The 20,614-nt window shown below is 45.1% G+C and overlaps 1 protein-coding gene across 3 annotated transcripts in view; it reads right to left on the bottom strand.

Moving 5' to 3' along the window:
- The window catches only part of LOC143774207 (sulfotransferase 2B1-like), a 233,121-nt gene that overhangs the window by 95,858 nt on the left and 116,649 nt on the right, over positions 1 to 20,614 (bottom strand). For all 3 annotated transcript variants that reach the window (XM_077261585.1, XM_077261586.1, XM_077261587.1), the window contains one exon: positions 10,237 to 10,378. In XM_077261585.1, the coding sequence (XP_077117700.1) occupies positions 10,237 to 10,372 (136 nt within the window). In that variant the 5' untranslated portion in view covers positions 10,373 to 10,378. The remainder of the gene's footprint in view (positions 1 to 10,236; positions 10,379 to 20,614) is intronic.

Here is a 20,614-nt window from a genome sequence, read left to right as displayed (position 1 = left end):
TGTGGATGTAAGAGTTGAAGACCTACACTACCTCTAAAAACCACGATTCTGACCCTATTTCGGCACCAGCTCTCCCTACTCTCGCTAAAACAGGAACAGAATGCGGTGAGCAGGGCGGCGCCAGGTCTCTTATACTCGTGATGATGCTGTACAGCCAAGCCAATCACTGCACGACCACAACAAAGATGGCTGTGGCGTTTCATGGCCTGGCAGACAATCCCTGCACCGTGATTGGGTCTCTAAAGTCCGCCAAAACTGGTGGTTGGAGGCTGCAGTTCCCGCCGAATAATCCCAGAAATGCTCGCTGCTCACTGAGTACGCCAAGCATAGCGATACTCAGTCGAGTACTGCATAGTGGCAAGCACATTCACTCATCACTAGTGTTCACATTTCCAAAAATTATTGGCAAACACCACCAAATTGCCATCAATTTTCCCACAGTAGAAATAGTATATTAGGGACCAACAGGACTTCACTACACCCAATCCAGCAGATGGACACAATAGAAGGAGTGTTCACATTTAAAGAAATGAGGGCATTACACCACAGAAGTAGCATAAATTTCAGCACAGTAGAAATCGTATAATAGGGACCGACAGTTCTTCCACTACACTCAATCCAGCAGATGGACACCCAACAAGGAATGTTCACATTTAAAGAAATGAGGGCCTTACACCACAGAGGTAGCATCAATTTCACCACAGTAGAAATAGTATAATAGGGACAGACCGTTCTTCCACTACACACAATCCAGCAGATGGACACCCTAAAAGGAAAGTTAAAATGTAAATAAATGAGGGTCTTACACCACAGAAGTGTCTTCAATTTCACCACAGTAGAAATAGTATAATATGGACCAACAGTTCTTCCACTACACCCAATCCAACAGACGGATACCCAATCAGGAGTGTTCACATTGTAAAAAATGAGGGCCTGACACCTGGAGAGCAGCAGAGCTGGGTGAGTTACGGTTTTCCCGGTGGCGGCGGCCATCTTCCTGAGGCCGCGCGTGCGCAGATTGAGTTTTCTGCTTCCTGGGGCTTCAGGAAAATGGCCGCGGGAGGCCGCGCGTGTGCAGATGGAGATCGCGGCGGCCATTTTCCTGAAGCCGAGTTCGCAGATTGAGATCTCGGCTTCAGGAAAATGGCCACCGTGATCTCCATCTGCGCACGCGTGGCCTCCCGCGGCCATTTTCCTGAAGCCCTGGGAAGCAGAGTACTGAATCTGCGCACGCGTGGCCTCAGAAAGATGGCCACCGCCACCGGGAAAACCGTAACTCACCCAGCTCTGCTGCTCTCCAATACCGGGCCGCGGATTCACCTCAAATGTGGACGGGACCCTGCTCACGCCATATCGGTCACCGCGCCACATCATCCCCGCACCTCTGTCGCCACCACAATGCTGGTAAGCCCGCTGCCACCGGGAAAACCGTGACTCACCCAACTCTGCTGCTCTCCTGCTTTCCTTCAATACTGCGGTGGCGTCACCTCAAATGTGGAAGCGACCCTGGCCGCCGCCACCTGAGGAAGTGACCGCACATCTGCCGCCGCCACAGCACTGCCGCAACCTGCCCATGGACACCAGGCCATGGCGTCGCCCACCTAAGCAGGATGGGACCCTGCTCAGGTGCACGCCATTCCACCCACCGCACCTCAGCATCACCTCACCTCTGCCACCACCATGCCTCCTGTGACCCTGCTCTGCCACTGCCTGCCCTCAGGTAAGAGATCTTAAATTCGGACAATAAGACGGACCCCCATCTTATAAAAAATATTTTTTTTCTGCAATTTTCACCCCAAATTTGGGGTGCGTCTTATGGTCCGGTGCATCTTATAGTCCGAAAAATACGGTACATTGTACTGTAAATCACTTGCGGACCTGCAACGTTTCTGCATGGTAAAAAATGCTGATCTGCAGGAAATCCGCAATGTGTGCACATAGCCTTAGTGTATGGTCATTCCAAGTCTACAAGGCCCGCTCCTTTAAATTGGGCCTAGTTTTTAATGAGACCTTCCTTCACGTCTCATCTTCCACTGCCACTAGATCACCAGGGTTAATGTGCACCATGCTGCTACAGCCACTCCAGTTTTTTGCAAGGGTGTTTATGATGCCCGTAAACATTTTTTTTTAACTTTACCACCCGTGGGGAAATGTTTGTCGCATTACGTTTCTAGGAGACCTGTTCCTTTGTAATGGGACAGTTTTTTATGAGGCCCTCCTCCATGGTTCTTCCAAGGGGGGATTGGAGTGCGTGCAAATTTAGGTCAGGGCAGCCCATGCAATCAATGCATAAGGAAACAATATGGCAGGACCAACTGAAGAATGTGCAGTGGGTTTTCTTGTGGCCATCCAGTACCTGGGTTCAAAGGCTTCTTGGGGTGCATATGACTTGGTAGCAGGGCAGGCCTTGCATTTAATGCAACATTTTTTCAGGAGGCCCTCCTGTACTTCTCGTGAAAGGGGTATTGGGGTGCGTAGTAATTCTTTGCAGCCCAGCCACTCACTGCATAGGCAATAACAGCATAGGAGACCCACTGTTTAATAAGGGACCTTTACGAATATTAATGCTGCCTGATGCCTCTCTAAAAATAGGCTTTGCAGATTTAAGAGTCCCTCCTTCATAAATGAAACAAGATGGGTCTGCTTATGTGTCGCACACCATATGGCCAGCTAGGGTTGTTAAATGTTAAAATGACATTTCCCAATGAAATGTGCAAATTGCCTCTTCCAAGAAAAAGAGGACTTAACTCTATAGCGCCACCTGTTGGAAGTAGCGATCCTACAAGTCACAATCAACCCTTTAACGAGTCGTACAATATGACTTAGGATAAAAGCCAAATCAGTATCTCAATTCGCAGACACGGTGTTTCGGGCTCTTGCCCCTCGTCAGTGCGAAGCATGAGAACTGATTTGGCTAGGTGAGAGGCTCTGGACTGGGGTCTAAGGGGTAACGTTTCTCCTTCTGAAGAGTGACATACCGGCTGGCTTGTCAAGGTAAGGAGGGTTATTCTCCGTGCAATGCTCCTCTGGGAATTTAAATATGCAAATTGCCTCTTCCGAGAAAAAGAGGACTTAACTTTATAGCGCCACCTGTTGGAAGATTCTTTTCCCAATGAATGCATTTGTATTGGTTGAAAGCAATGTTAAAGTTGAAAAATGCATTAAAAACGCTGCGTGTGAACATAGACCAAGTGGGGGAGGAACATTTTGGTCTGGGGTTAATTATTTTGCTTTATATACAAGTCATTACCCTGGAAAGAATGTACCTTAACATATTTCCCAGCAAAATCCATTTTGATTTCATTTGTTAATGTTTTTTGGTACACATGTAAAAATGGCATGAATCTCTGACAACATTGTTTACAGCTGTGACCTAGGAGTCAGAAAGGCTTCCAGGGGAGATCTCCATGATGTTCCCGTGTCATTTGGGCAGTGTTTCCATCATTTTCAGATGTTTTTAGACCTTAAAAGGACCCGATAAAAATGCTTGGGTCTCCCATAGACTTACATTGGGCTCGTTGTTCTGTCCTTGTTTACCCGAGTATTCCAATTTGCTCTACCTGAGCAGTGAGCACCGAGCATTTTAGTGCTCGCTCAACACGAATAATGAGGAAACACTTAGCTAATATACAGATGCATCTCACAAAATTAGAATATCATCAAAAAGTTAATTTAAGTCAGTTCTTCAATACAAAAAGTGAAACTCATATGTTATATAGAGTCATTACAAATAGAGTGATGTAATTCAAGTGATTATTTCTGTTAATATTGATGATTATGGCTCACAGCCAATGAAAACCCAAAAATCATTGTCTCAGAAAATTAAAATGCTTTATACAACCAGCTTGAAAAAATGATTTTAAAATCCAAAATGTTGGCTTACTGAAATGTATATTCAGTGAATGCACTCAATACTTGGTGGGGTCTCCTTTTGCATCAATTACTGCATCAATGTGGCGTGGCATGGAGGCGATCAGTCTGTGGCACTGCTAAGGGGTGTTGTGGATGTCCAGGTTGCTTTGATAGCAGCCTTCAGCTTGTCTGCATTGTTGGGTTTGGTGTCTCTTATCTTCCTCTTGACAATACACCATAGATGGGGTTAAGGTAAGGCGAGTTTGCTGCCAATCAAGCACAGTGATACTGTTGTTTTTAAATCAAGAATTGGTATTTTGGTATTGTGTACAGGTGCCAAGTTCTGCTGGAGAAAGACATTTCCATCTCAAAAAACCTTGTTGGCAGAGGGAAGCATGAAGTGCTCAAAAATTTCCTGATAGACAGCTGCGTTCATGTTGCTCATAATAAAACACAGTGGACCTACATCAGCAGATGACATGGCTCCCAAAACCATCACTGATTGTGGATACTTAACACAATTAGATGATTTTCTAATTTTGTGAGATGCACCTGAAAATGAATTCAAGTCTCCTTCTCCAGATGAATTATACCCCAGAGTACTGAAGGAGATAGCAGAATAAATTGTTGAACCACTCGCCATAATCTTCAAAATTCTTGGAGAACAGAAGAAGTCTCAGAAGACTGGAGAAGAGCAAATGTTGTTCCTATCTTCAAAAAGGGGAAGAAGCTGGACCCAGGGAACTATAGCCCGGTGAGCCTGACTTCTATACCAGCAAAGATCTTTCAACAAATTATTAAAAACCTTGTATGTAAGTACCTGGATAAGAATAAAGTGATTAACGAGAGCAAGCATGGGTTTGTAACTAATACGTCATGTCAGTCTAACTTAAAATCTTTCTATGATAGAATCACTGACTGGGTGGATCAGGGAAATGCTGTAGATATAATATACTTGACTTCAGCAAAGCATTTAACAAAGTATCTCACACAATCATCATGGAAAAAATGACTAAGTATGGAATAGACAAGGCAACTGTTAGGTGGGCTCATAGCTGGCTTAGTGATCGGAACCAAAGAGTGGTCATAAATGGCTGCACATCCAGTTGGAATAATATCTCAAGTGGAGTACTACAGGGCTCTGTCCTGGGCCCTGTATTGTTCAACATATTTATCAATGATTTAGATGAAGGAATTCAGGGTAAACTGAATAAATTTGCTGATGACAGAAAGATGGGAGGGATAGCTAATACTAGAGAAGAGAGAGAGAGGATTCAAAAAGATATAAATAAACTGGAGCAGTGGGCAGAAACTAACAGAATGAATTTAACAGGGAAAAATGTAAAGTACTACATCTGGGCAATAAAACGAAAAAAGAATATACAGAATGGGAGGAATAAGGTTAAGCAACAGCACATGTGAAAAAGACTTAGGTATACTAAAAGATCACAGATTGAACATGAGTCAACAGTGTGATGCAGCAGTAAAAAAGGCAAATGCAATTCTGGGATGTATTAACAGAAGCATACAGTCTAGATCACGTGAAGGCATTACTGCCTTCTTCTCCTCTTTGGTCAGAGCTCATCTGGAATACTGTGTCCAGTTTTGGGCACCACATTTTAAAAAAGACATCAACAACCTGGAGCAAGTTCAGAGAAGAGCGACCAGAATGGTGACTGGTCTGCAAACCATGCCCTATGAGGAACGGTTGCAGGACTTGGGAATGTTTAGCTTGCAGAAAAGAAGACTGAGAGGAGACTTAATAGCTGTCTACAAATATCTCAAGGGCTGTCACATTGTAGAAGGATCATATTTTTTTTTCATTTGCACAAGGAAATACTAGAAGCAATGCGATTAAATTGAAAGAGAGGAGACACAGATTAGTTATTAGAAAAAAACTTTTTGACAGTTAGGGTGATCAATAAGTGAAACAGGCTACCATGAGAGGTTGTGAGTTTCCCTTCAATGGAAGTCTTCAAACAGAGGCTGGACATATTTCTGTCTGGGTTGATTTAGTGAATCCTGCTTTGAGCAGGGGGTTGGACCAGATGACCCAGGATGTCCTTTCCAACTCTACCACTCAATGATTCTAGGATTCTAAGATCAGCAGGGGCCTGACCACTACCAGCCTGACCACCCTCAGCAGGCTCAGGCACATGTCCTCCAAGCACCTGACTTGGTGGGATGAACGCATGGGACCACAATCATTTTCTGTGGGTGACACCACTGCTTATTCCCCTGTGCTAAGTGCTTGACATTCTCCTGGCAAGGACGAAGATGATGATGTTTTCTGCCTTGGACATGTCATTGGACATTTGCAATTACCATCAGAAAGCAAGTTCACTTTGTTATCTCATAGCTGCATTCAGCTGTCCCCTACCCCAGACTTTGAAACGCAAGTGGAAAACATAAAACTGCCACATATCCAGACTGATTGCCATGGAAATGTTGCTGATTTGGTTTGTGTACACTAAGGCTTTTGGCAACCTCATGGCCAAAGCCGTCACTCAGTATTTGGTCCCCAGCTGCCACTATTTCTCCCGTTGTGCCATCCTCGTCTTATACAAGCAAGTGTCCTATAACATCACCCGTGTCCTGACAAAAATCAGTTACTTAAAAGGTGCACTTAACCACCAACACATTTTTTCCCCATGGTGGAGCTTACTCTTACCAGATGGTTTTTTTTTGCCTTCCCCTGGATCAACATGTTAGGGCATGCTAGGCTATGGGTTGAACTAGATGGACTTAAAGTCTTCCTTCAACCTTAATAACTATGTAACTATGTAACACATCGACAAGTGATTATGACCAGGGACACTACAATTTCCTCAAGGCAAACTGGGAGAACCTATTGTTTGCCAGGATGAAGTTGGACACCAGGACTGCACATGCGCTACTGACACATAGAATTGCGAGACCTCATACACCAATTCCAGCACCCCCTCCTCCTACTCCTGAGAATTGTTGTCCATATCAGTCACGATCTGGAAGCACTGCAGCACGGCCTCATTGAAGCAGCAATAGGCTCAGCTGAAACTTATTTCTTTATGTGACAGAAAGCACACCGCCGCAGAGTTGTTGAAAGGTCTAACAGACCAGAGAGATCTGTATCTCTTGCTGCAGCAGCACTTGCAAGTGCTGCCTCACCAACTGGTTTGTGATAAGACCACATGCTGGAACACAAAATTATATACTGTATGTTGGCAAGGATTTGTGAGCATCCAAAGGGCAGTAGTGGAATATCAACTACTACATGCCTGTCGCTATTCCGGTCAGCCTCTGCAAATAAGAACCAACAAGTGGACATGGATGTATGAGGTTTTACTAACCTTTGCGGAATCAACTAAGGTGGTGAGTGTCAATGACATCATAGTCAGCTTAATCATCCCGCTTCTGTGTCTACTCAAATGCCCACTGCTCAGGTGGAGATGGAGGAAGAAAATACATAGGGAGAAACTGCCCAGCCTCTACTCATCTCTGTGCGAAGTGGGAGACAATGAGGAGGAGGAAAAAAAAGATTATTGCCTGAACTAAAGAGGATACTAGTCACACCAATTTCATCACATCTGTTCAAAGTGGTTGGGCTGAAGAAGAGTGTGGGGAAAATGGAGAGGGAGGCAGTCCTGTTGGTAGACTGGCAAACATGGCTGACTTTATGTCTCCCTGCCTTTCCCAAGACCCACGCGTTATACGCATTTGGCCAACTCTGATTACTGGTTGCTCACCCTTCTCGACCCACATTACATGAATAACTTTCCATGTCTCCTTCATGTGGCAGAAAAGTCTAGTAAAATGGTGCAATAAGAGAAGGCCCTAGTCGAACAAATAATAGAAAAATTCATATCTGACAACACGAGCAGCAGAGGTCATAGTTCTTTGGATAACAAAGGAGGAGAGATGAGGGAGACACACACCAGGTCCAACAGAGGCAGGGGAAGACTATCCAAGGATGGGGACAGTTTTGTTAGACCCTCCCAGAGCCCAGGCCCTGATGCATGAGGTACTCTGTCAAGGAGGGAAAACCTTTGGAAGATGATGGAGTACCTAGACAAATGTACCAACATCCTCGGTGATTCCTTTGTGCCATAGAACTATTGGGTATCCAAGCTGGACACATGGCATCAACTGTCCCGCTAAAGCCTTGGAGGTGCTGGCCTGCCCTGCCTCTAATGTTTTCCCAGAATAATAACACCAGCCCCCAGCTGTCTGCTTTCCCTCATCTGGGTTTTAAAATTAAGGGAAACACTCCATATTTTTTCATTTAATTTTTTAATAGCAAAATATATGTACAGTCAACTAATCATGCACTGCACTAATTATATTTCTGACTGATACCTTTCTATCTACAATATCGATTCCAATGGTTCACTGTGAATTTATTGCACTCCCCTGATGAAATGTCCAGTTTCCTATGAGATGGGTGAGCAAAAATCAGAGAGCACATGCATGGAACATGTGCCATGTGATTTTTTTTCTTACACCCATTGACTTGCATTGGTGAGTCTCGGTCATTTTAGGCGGTTATACACAGCATGCTGCGATAATTTCGTCACCCCAATTCCAAGTGAGGAAAAACTCACAGATAAACATTGGTATTAGTGCAATGCAAATTTTTTTCTCACATTGCCTTTATAGAGAACTACATTCACCAAGGTTAAGTTCAAGTGCAATGAGCTGCTAGCGTCAGTAAGTTCATGGCAGTAAGAGGCCTTATTTATTTCTCTTGTGCTGGAAAGAAAGGAGAGATTTCTGTATGATTTTCACGGTTGCTGATCAACGATGAGACGTATATCTCAGATTGTCAAATGGATAGTGGTTTATCCTATGCTTTTCAAAGTGCAAAAGACTTCTTCACCAGGAACGACCACAACTTTCAGTATCAAGGAGACTTAGGTGTAAGAGCAGCCATGGAAATTCCAAAATGGTGGCCGAGTAAAAAGGTTAGCCCTGATCCGTTTTCTGTTGAGCTACTTGCATATAGAGACAGCAGACAAACTGCTCCACGTTAATGCTGCAGAAGGCACAACAGTGACTGAGGTCCCCGGAGTTGGCCAAGGATTGCTGAAGGTTTGTGTTTCTTCCCCCTAGTTTTTTTAGGCACATTTGAGAATCCCCCTGCTGGATTATGGGACAGTAAAAAGCCAAATCCATTTTAGGGCTCAAAAGACTGTTTACTTTTGCCCCCAAGAGACTGTGACCTTGACACGGTGGCAGCATTTTGCAATTAAAAGGACTGCTGCTCACAAAAATGGGAGGGGAGGAAACCTGACGACCCAATGTTACAGCCCGGACTTTATTGACTGTGTGCTTGCCAAAAGGACACATTTTTGGGGAAGAGGGATGGATGACCCGATTGAAAAACCAGATTAAGGATAATGGATTGTGCTCATGGACTGAAGAGCCATTGTTGTGTGAGCCTAAAGGCCAATGTTTTAAAGTAAACATGAACTCAGATAGACATAAGTTCCCTGGTCTTAACCAAGAGGACCAGCTAATATTGAGTGAAAAGAGAAGTAGAGCTGGTCGTAAACGTGAATGTTTGGGTCTGGTGGGTTTGGCTGAACAGTTACAAAAAGTTGAGGTTTGGATGCCAGAACAGTACCCAGACCTGAACTTGAACCCTGAGCCCATTCTTTTGAATTGGGGGCCCGAAGATCTAGTGTTTGATGCGCTGTCAAGTGCATGACAGCGCGGCAAACACCACTTCTTATAAATAATTTAAAAAAGGCATGGGGTCACCCACATTTTTGACACCGAACCTTGCTAAAGCAGACAGCGGGGGGCTGGTATTCTCAGGCTGGTAAGGGGCCATGGATATTGGCACCCCCAGCCTAAAGATAGCAGCTGGCAGCTGCCCAGAAAAGGCACATCTGTGTGTGACACATTTAAGCAAGCAACCAGTCTGGGACGTAAGAAATACAGGCACTATAGTTTAGGACATACCTATTCCATTATTGGCTTTTCACATTCATCAAAATACTCAAGGATATCTCAATCGTACCTCCAGGGAAGAAAAATCCCTGTCTAGAAGAGAATACCTACTGAGTGCAACTGTCGTAAAAAAAAGCCGAGTTGGCCGAAACATGCTGACGTTCAAAAGTTGCTCTTATTTTTTATTTTTTGACCTTTAATAAAAGCAATCTTGTTTGCATTCAAAAGTAGTGTGCAATTGATATTTATTCTACATGGTCTAAGAGGGATTTCACCAATCCCCTCAATTGGCACCTCCACTAGTGAAACTCGGAGTGCACGCCAATATCTATTTTTCATAAGAAAAAGAGAAAACAAAGAGAAAGTGCGACAAAAACACTGACAATGGAGAAGAGCTGTATTATCTAAAATGAAATGATTTGTATTTAATCTTTGACTTTAATAATCCTTCACCTGATTTTGGATAGGTTATATTATAGATGTCATCATCTCTAACTTGAAATTCATTTTCCACAAACTCCAGAACTTCCTTAGACATTGATTGGTTAGGGTAAAGGACTCCCCTGTATTCAAAGTGAAGATCCGACATATTTTCCTTAAAACAGATAAAAGATGAGGTCACAATAAGGTAATATGCATACTTCAACATATTGAAAAGGATCACAAAGTTTACAGAGTAAGTACCTTTATCTCTTTAGACTTTAGAATAGAAACTGCCACTTACCATACCCCAAATTAGGTGCTAACATCAGTTACTGGGAGCAACATGCAAATCTGATCAACATTTATCTGATGCACAATACGATTACTGAGCACGAGAGGCTGGATTACTAAAGAGTAGTGTTGAGCGATACCGTCCGATACTTGAAAGTATCGGTATCGGAAAGTATCGGCCGATACCGGCAAAGTATCGGATCCAATCCGATACCGATACCCGATACCAATACAAGTCAATGGGACTCAAGTATCGGACGGTATCCCTGATGGTTCCCAGGGTCTGAAGGAGAGGAAACTCTCCTTCAGGCCCTGGGATCCATATTAATGTGTAAAAGAAAGAATTAAAATAAAAAATATTGCTATACTCACCTCTCCGACGCAGCCTGCACCTTACCGAGGGAAGCGGCAGTGTTCTTTGTTTAAAATTTGCGCTTTTCTTTCCTTACGTGAAGTCCCGGCTTGTGATTGGTCGCATGCCGCCCATGTGGCGGCGACGCAACCAATCACAGCAAGCCGTGACGTAATTTCAGGTCATTCAGTATTTTAAAATTACGCTCCGGCTTTGTGATTGGTTGCGTCGCAGTCACATGGGCGACGCAACCAATCACAAGCCGTGACGTCACGGGAGGCTGGACACGCGCGCATTTTAAAATGGGCGCGTGTCCAGCCTCCTGTGACGTCCCGGCTTGTGATTGGTTGCGGCGCGGTCAAACAATCACAAGCCGGGAGGCTGGACACGCACGCATTTTAAAATGGGCGCGTGTCCAGCCTCCTGTGACGTCCCGGCTTGTGATTGGTTGCGGCGCGGTCAACCAATCACAAGCCGGGAGGCTGGACACGCGCGCATTTTAAAATGGCTTCCCGGCTTGTGATTGGTTGACCGCGCCGCAACCAATCACAAGCCGGGACGTCACGGGAGGCTGGACACGCGCCCATTTTAAAATGCGCGCGTGTCCAGCCTCCCGTGACGTCCCGGCTTGTGATTGGTTGCGGCGCGGTCAACCAATCACAAGCCGGGAAGCCATTTTAAAATGCGCGCGTGTCCAGCCTCCCGGCTTGTGATTGGTTGACCGCGCCGCAACCAATCACAAGCCGGGACGTCACAGGAGGCTGGACACGCGCCCATTTTAAAATGCGCGCGTGTCCAGCCTCCCGGCTTGTGATTGGTTGACCGCGCCGCAACCAATCACAAGCCGGGACGTCACGGGAGGCTGGACACGCGCCCATTTTAAAATGCGCGCGTGTCCAGCCTCCCGTGACGTCACGGCTTGTGATTGGTTGCGGCGCCCATGTGACTGCGACGCAACCAATCTGTCATGATCTCTGCAGGCAGAGATCATAGCAAGCCTATAGAGGGACAAGCTCTCGGAAGATGGAACTATACTGACCATGAACTAAGCCTGCCGCGCAACTAGAAATAGCCAGGTAGCATTTCCTATTTAACGCTAGATGCCCAGCTCTGGCCTAAGACCTAAATAGCTAGCAGAGGGAAATATAAGACCTGGCTCACCTCTAGAGAAATATTCCAAAGAAGACAGTAGCCCCCCACATATAATGACGGTGAGTTCAGATGAAACAACAAACGCAGCAGGAAAATAGTCTTAGCAAATTTGAGGTCCGCTTACTAGATAGCAGAAGACAGATAGTATACTTTCATGGTCAGCAGAAAAACACTAACAAAACACCATCCAGAGATTACCTTAAACTCTGGCATTAACTCATAACGCCAGAGTAGCAATCCCTGATCAACGAGAGCTTTCCAGACACAGTAACAAAACTTCAGCTGTGAACTGGAACAAATAGGCAAAACAAAACATGGACAAAAGTCCAACTTATCTAGTAGTAGTCTAGAAGCAGGAACAAGCACTGAGAGGCATCAGATAACATTGTTGACCGGCAAGAAACCACCAGAGAAATGAGCTTAAATAGCGACACCCACTACTGATGGAATCAGGTGAAACAGGAAAGAGGATGACAAGTCCAATTCCACAAGCGGCCACCGGGGGAGCCCAGAATCCAAATTCACAACAGTACCCCCCCCTCAAGGAGGGGGCACCGAACCCTCACCAGATCCACCAGGGCGACCAGGATGAGCCCTATGGAAGGCACGAACAAGATCAGAAGCATGAACATCAGATGCATTGACCCAAGAATTATCCTCCTGGCCGTAACCCTTCCAGTTGACCAGATACTGGAGTTTCCGTCTGGAAACACGAGAGTCCAAAATTTTCTCCACAACGTACTCCAACTCACCCTCAACCAACACCGGAGCAGGAGGCTCAACTGAAGGTACAACAGGTACCTCATACCTGCGCAATAACGACCGATGAAAAACGTTATGAATGGAAAAGGACGCAGGGAGGTCCAAACGGAAAGAAACAGGATTAAGAATCTCCAATATTCTATAAGGGCCGATGAACCGAGGTTTAAACTTAGGAGAAGAGACCCTCATAGGGACAAAACGAGAAGACAACCACACTAAATCTCCAACACAAAGCCGAGAACCAACACGACGATGACGGTTGGCAAAACGCTGAGTCTTCTCCTGGGACAACTTCAAATTGTCCATAACCTGCCCCCAAATGTGATGCAATCTCTCTACCACCGCATCCACTCCAGGACAATCCGAGGATTCCACCTGACCGGAGGAAAATCGAGGGTGAAACCCCGAATTACAGAAAAACGGGGACACCAAGGTGGAAGAACTGGCCCGATTATTGAGGGCGAACTCTGCCAATGGCAAAAAAGCAACCCAATCATCCTGGTCAGCAGAGACAAAACACCTCAGATATGTCTCAAGGGTCTGATTAGTCCGCTCGGTCTGGCCATTAGTCTGAGGGTGAAAAGCAGACGAAAAAGACAAATCTATGCCCATCCTAGCACAGAATGCCCGCCAAAATCTAGACACAAATTGGGTACCTCTGTCAGAAACAATATTCTCAGGAATACCGTGCAATCGGACAACATTCTGAAAAAACAGAGGAACCAACTCAGAAGAAGAAGGCAACTTGGGCAGAGTAACCAAATGGACCATTTTAGAGAAACGGTCACAGACCACCCAGATGACAGACATCTTCTGGGAAACAGGCAGATCTGAAATAAAATCCATCGAGATGTGTGTCCAAGGCCTCTTAGGAATAGGCAAGGGCAACAGCAGTCCGCTAGCCCGAGAACTACAAGACTTGGCCCGAGCACAAACGTCACATGACTGCACAAAGACTCGCACATCTCGTGACAGAGAAGGCCACCAGAAGGATCTTGCCACCAAATCCCTGGTACCAAAAATTCCGGGATGACCTGCCAATGCAGAAGAATGTACCTCAGAGATAACTCTGCTGGTCCAATCATCCGGAACAAACAGTCTATCAGGCGGACAACGATCCGGTCTATCCGCCTGAAACTCTTGCAAGGACCGCCGCAGATCAGGAGAAACGGCCGACAAAATTACTCCCTCCCTAAGGATACCTGTGGGTTCAGAATTACCAGGAGAGTCCGGGTCAAAACTCCTAGAAAGGGCATCTGCCTTAACATTCTTAGAACCCGGTAGGTATGACACCACAAAATTAAAGCGAGAAAAAAATAAAGACCAGCGCGCCTGTCTAGGATTCAGGCGTCTGGCAGTCTCAAGATAAATCAAATTTTTGTGGTCAGTCAATACCACCACCTGATGTCTAGCCCCCTCGAGCCAATGGCGCCACTCCTCAAACGCCCACTTCATGGCCAAAAGCTCCCGATTCCCAACATCATAATTCCGCTCTGCGGGCGAAAATTTGCGAGAAAAGAAGGCACAAGGCCTAATGACGGAGCAGTCGGAACCTTTCTGCGACAACACTGCCCCAGCTCCGATCTCCGAAGCGTCAACCTCAACCTGAAAAGGCAGATTCACATCAGGCTGACGCAACACAGGGGCAGAGGCAAAACGGCGCTTAAGCTCCTGAAAGGCCTCTACAGCATGAGGGGACCAATTAGCAACATCAGCGCCTTGTCTGGTCAAATCAGTCAGTGGTTTAACGACATCCGAAAAACCAGCAATAAATCGGCGGTAAAAGTTGGCAAAGCCCAAAAATCTCTGAAGACCCTTAAGAGAGGAGGGCTGAGTCCAGTCACAAATAGCTTGCACCTTAACGGGATCCATCTCAATGGAAGAGGGAGAAAAAATATACCCCAAAAAGGAAATTTTCTGGACCCCAAAAACGCACTTAGACCCCTTCACACATAAAGAATTAGACCGCAGAACCTGAAAAACTCTCCTGACCTGCTGGACATGAGAGTCCCAGTCATCAGAAAAAATCAGAATATCATCCAGATATATTATCATAAATTTATCCAGAAAATCGCGGAAAATATCATGCATAAAAGACTGGAAAACTGAAGGGGCATTAGAAAGACCAAAAGGCATGACCAAATACTCAAAGTGGCCCTCGGGCGTATTAAATGCGGTCTTCCACTCATCCCCCTGCCTGATCCGCACCAAATTATACGCCCCACGAAGATCAATTTTAGAGAACCACTTAGCACCCTCTATACGAGCAAACAAATCAGTAAGCAATGGCAATGGGTATTGATACTTAACAGTGATCTTATTCAGAAGCCGATAATCAATACATGGTCTCAAAGAGCCGTCTTTTTTTGAGACAAAGAAAAACCCAGCTCCCAAGGGAGAAGAAGATGGACGAATATGTCCCTTTTCCAAAGACTCCTTTATATATTCCCGCATAGCAGCATGTTCCGGCACAGACAAATTAAACAAACGACCCTTTGGATATTTACAACCCGGTATCAAATCTATGGCACAATCGCACTCACGGTGCGGAGGTAACGACCCAAGCTTGGGTTCGTCAAAGACGTCTTGATAATCAGAGAGGAACTCAGGGACTTCAGAGGGAATGGACGACGAAATAGAAACCAAAGGTACGTCCCCATGAATACCCTTACATCCCCAGCTCAACACAGACATTGCTCTCCAGTCCAAGACTGGGTTGTGAGACTGCAACCATGGCAATCCCAGTACCAAATCGTCATGTAAATTATACAGCACCAGGAAACGAATAATCTCCTGGTGATCCGGATTGATACGCATGGTTACTTGTGTCCAGTATTGTGGTTTATTATTAGCCAATGGGGTGGAGTCAATCCCCTTCAGAGGAATAAGAGTCTCCAAAGGCTCTAAATCAAAACCACAACGATTGGCAAAGGACCAATCCATAAGACTCAGAGCGGCGCCAGAGTCAACATAGGCGTCCGTGGCAATGGATGACAAAGAGCAAATCAGGGTTACAGACAAAATAAACTTAGACTGAATGGTGCTAATGGAAACAGACTTATCAAGCTTCTTTGTACGCCTAGAGCATGCTGATATAACATGAGTAGAATCCCCACAATAGAAACACAATCCATTCTTCCGTCTAAAATTCTGTCGCTCGCTCCTGGACAGAATTCTATCACACTGCATACTTTCTGGCGTCTTTTCCATAGACACCGCCAGATGGTGCACCGGTTTGCGCTCCCGCAGACGCCTATCAATCTGAATAGCCATTGTCATGGACTCATTCAGACCTGCAGGCAAAGGGAACCCCACCATAACATCCTTAACGGCATCAGAGAGACCTTCTCTGAAAGTTGCCGCCAAGGCGCACTCATTCCACTGAGTAAGCACAGACCATTTACGGAATTTTTGGCAGAAAACTTCAGCTTCGTCTTGCCCCTGAGATAGTGCCATCAAAGTTTTTTCTGCCTGAAGTTCCAAATGAGGTTCCTCATAAAGCAAGCCCAAGGCCAGAAAAAACGCATCCACATCGCGTAACGCAGGATCCCCTGCTGGCAATGAGAAGGCCCAATCTTGAGGGTCACCCCTGAGCAAGGAAATCACAATCCTAACCTGCTGAGCAGGGTCTCCAGCTGAACGAGACTTCAGGGACAAATAAAGCTTACAATTATTTCGGAAATTCTGGAAGCTAGCTCTATTCCCTGTGAAGAACTCCGGCAAAGGAATTCTCGGCTCAGATACCGGAGCATGTACCACAAAATCTTGTAAATTTTGTACTTTCGTGATGAGATTATTCAAACCCGCAGTTACACTCTGGAGATCCATTATTGTCAGGTGCACACAGAGCATACAGAGATTAGGAGGAGAGAGAGAGAAAAGACTGCAGCAAGGCAGACTGGAGGAAAAAAAAAAAAAAAAAATTTCAGCAGACTTCTTATAACTCTCCTTTCTCAACCTGGGTCTTTAACACTTTATGGGCCGGTCAAACTGTCATGATCTCTGCAGGCAGAGATCATAGCAAGCCTATAGAGGGACAAGCTCTCGGAAGATGGAACTATACTGACCATGAACTAAGCCTGTCGCGCAACTAGAAATAGCCAGGTAGCATTTCCTATTTAACGCTAGATGCCCAGCTCTGGCCTAAGACCTAAATAGCTAGCAGAGGGAAATATAAGACCTGGCTCACCTCTAGAGAAATATTCCAAAGAAGACAGTAGCCCCCCACATATAATGACGGTGAGTTCAGATGAAACAACAAACGCAGCAGGAAAATAGTCTTAGCAAATTTGAGGTCCGCTTACTAGATAGCAGAAGACAGATAGTATACTTTCATGGTCAGCAGAAAAACACTAACAAAACACCATCCAGAGATTACCTTAAACTCTGGCATTAACTCATAACGCCAGAGTAGCAATCCCTGATCAACGAGAGCTTTCCAGACACAGTAACAAAACTTCAGCTGTGAACTGGAACAAATAGGCAAAACAAAACATGGACAAAAGTCCAACTTATCTAGTAGTAGTCTAGAAGCAGGAACAAGCACTGAGAGGCATCAGATAACATTGTTGACCGGCAAGAAACCACCAGAGAAATGAGCTTAAATAGCGACACCCACTACTGATGGAATCAGGTGAAACAGGAAAGAGGATGACAAGTCCAATTCCACAAGCGGCCACCGGGGGAGCCCAGAATCCAAATTCACAACACCAATCACAAAGCCGGAGCGTAATTTTAAAATACTGAATGACCTGAAATTACGTCACGGCTTGCTGTGATTGGTTGCGTCGCCGCCACATGGGCGGCATGCGACCAATCACAAGCCGGGACTTCACGTAAGGAAAGAAAAGCGCAAATTTTAAACAAAGAACGCTGCCGCTTCCCTCGGTAAGGTGCAGGCTGCGTCGGAGAGGTGAGTATAGCAATATTTTTTTATTTTAATTCTCTCTTTTACACATTTTTACATTAATGTTGTTTCGATACCGATACCCGATACCACAAAAGTATCGGATCTCGGTATCGGAATTCCGATACTTGCGGTATCGGAATGCTCAACACTACTAAAGAGGCATCTTGTCAGGCACCATGAAGATATCGGTGGCTGGTACTGAGGTCTCACCTGAACCTGAAGCAGTTATGTGTTTTACTACCATAAGCTTTATGACAGTTTAACCCCTTTCTGACATTGGACGTACTATCCCATCGAGGTGGGGTGGGCCCGTATGACCACCGATGGGATAGTACGTCCAGTGCGACCAGCCGCGCTCATGGGGGGAGCGTGGTCGATCGCGCCGGGTGTCAGCTGACTATCGCAGCTGACATCCGGCACTATGTGCCATGAGTGGTCACGGACCACCCTCGGCACATTAACCCCAGGCACACTGCGATCAAACAGTGTTCCGGCGGTATAGGGAAGCATCACGCAGGGAGGGGGCTCCCTGCGTGCTTCCCTGTGATTGCGTTGCTCCGAGGGTCTCCTACCTCCTCCTTCCTGCAGGACCCAGATCCAAAATGGCCACGGGGCTGCATCCGGGTCCTGCAGGGAGGTGGCTTACCAAGCGACTGCTCAGAGCAAGCGCTGGTAAGCCTGCAGGAGTGCACGTCAGATCACTGACCTGACACAGTGCACAGCAAAGTGTCAGATCAGCGATCTTACACTATAACATGATGCCCCCCCGCGGCAATGTTACAATGTAAAAAAAAAATATTCACATATGTAAAAAAAAATTTAAAAAAATCCCCCCCCCAAAAAAAAATATAAATACATCTCTTTATCTAAATAAAACAAAAAACAATAAAAGTACACATATTTAGTATCGCCGCATCCGTAATGACGCGACCTATAAAACTGTCCCCCTTGTTAACCCTTTCAGTGAACACTGTAAAAAAAACGAGGCAAAAAACGCTTTATTATCATACCACCTAACAAAAAGTGGAATAACACGGGATCCAAAAGACGGATATAAATAACCATGGTACCGCTGAAAACGTCATCTTGTCCCCCAAAAAATGAGCTACCATGCAGCATCATCAGTGAAAAAATAAAAAAGTTATAGTCCTCAGAATAAAGCGATGCAAAAATAATTATTTTTTCTATAAAATAGTTTTTATCGTATAAAAGCGCCAAAACATTAAAAAAAGACATAAATGTAGTATCGCTGTAATCGTACTGACCCGAAGAATAAAACTGCTTTATCCATTTTACCAAACGCGGAACGGTATAAATGCCCACCCAAAAAAAGAAATTCATGAATAGCTGGTTTTTGGTCTTTCTGCCTTACAAAAATCGGAATAAAAAGCGATCAAAAAATGTCACATGCCCGAAAATGTTACCAATAAAAATGTCAACTCGTCCTGCAAAAAACAAGACAATACAGGACTCTGTGGACCAAAATATGGAAAGTTTATAGCTCTCAAAATGTGGTAACGCAAAAAATATTTTTTGCAATAAAAAGCATCTTTAAGTGTTTGACGGCTGCCAATCATAAAGATGTGCTAAAAGACCCGCTATAAAAGTAAATCAAACCCCCATCATCACCCCCTTAGTTAGGGAAAAATAAAAAAATTAAAAAAGTATTTATTTCCATTTTCGCATTAGGGTTAGGGCTAGGGTTAGGGCTAGGGTTTGGGCTAGGGTTAGGATTAGGGCTAGGGTTAGGGCTAGGGTTAGGGCTAGGGTTAGGGCTAGGGCTAGGGCTAGGGTTTGGGTTAGGGCTAGAGTTAGGTTTAGGGAAGGGGCTAGGGTTAGGATTAGGGTTTGGGCTAAATTTAGGGTTATGGTTTGGATTACATTTACAGTTGGGATTAGGGTTAAGGTTGTGTCAGGGTTAGGGGTGTGGTTAGGGTTACCATTGGGATTAGGGTTAGGGGTGTATTTGGATTAGGGTTTCAGTTATAATTGGGGGTTTCCACTGTTTAGGCACATCAGGGACTCTCCAAACACGACATGGCGTCCGATCTCAATTCCAGCGAATTCTGCGTTGAAAAAGTAAAACAGTGCTCCTTCCCTTCTGAGCTCTCCTGTGCGCCCAAACAGGGGTTTACCCCAACATATGGGGTATCAGCGTACTCAGGACACATTGGACAACAACTTTGGGGTCCAATTTCTCATGTTACCCATGGGAAAATACTAAACTGGGGGCTAAAAAATAATTTTTGTGGAAAAAAAAAGATTTTTTATTTTCAGGGCTCTGCGTTATAAACTGTTGTGAAACACTTGGGGGTTCAAAGTTCTCACAACACATCTAGATAAGTTCCTTGAGGGGTCTAGTTTCCAATATGGGGTCACTTGTGGGAGGTTTCCTACTGTTTAGGTACATTAGGGGCTCTGCAAACGCAATGTGATGCCTGCAGACCAGTCCATCTAAGTCTGCATTCCAAATGGCGCTCCTTCCCTTCCGAGCTCTGCCATGCACTCAAACGGTGGTTCCCCCACACATGGGGTATCAGCGTACTCAGGACAAATTGTACAACACCTTTTGGGGTCCAATTTCTTCTCTTACCCTTGAGAAAATAAAAAATTGGGTGCGAAAAGATCATTTTTGTGAAAAAATATGACTTTTTATTTTTATGGCTCTGCATTATAAACTTCTGTGAATCACTTAATGGGTCAAAGTGCTCACCACACATCTAGATAAGTTCCTTAGAGGGTCTACTTTCCAAAATGGTTTCAATTGTGAGGGTTTTCAATGTTTAGGCACATCAGGAGCTCTCCAAACGTAACATGGCGTCCCATCTCAATTCCAGCCAATTTTGCATTGAATCGAGTCAAATGGCGCTCCTTCACTTCCGAGCTCTGCCATGTGCCAAAACAGTGGTTTACCCCCACATATGGGGTATCGGGGTACTCAG

The sequence above is a fragment of the Ranitomeya variabilis genome, chromosome 5 (genome assembly GCF_051348905.1).
Source record: "Ranitomeya variabilis isolate aRanVar5 chromosome 5, aRanVar5.hap1, whole genome shotgun sequence".
In the NCBI taxonomy this organism is placed as follows: Eukaryota; Metazoa; Chordata; class Amphibia; order Anura; family Dendrobatidae; genus Ranitomeya; species Ranitomeya variabilis.
Note: the sequence above shows the minus strand (reverse complement) of the source record. Positions and strands in the feature narration are given on the sequence as shown.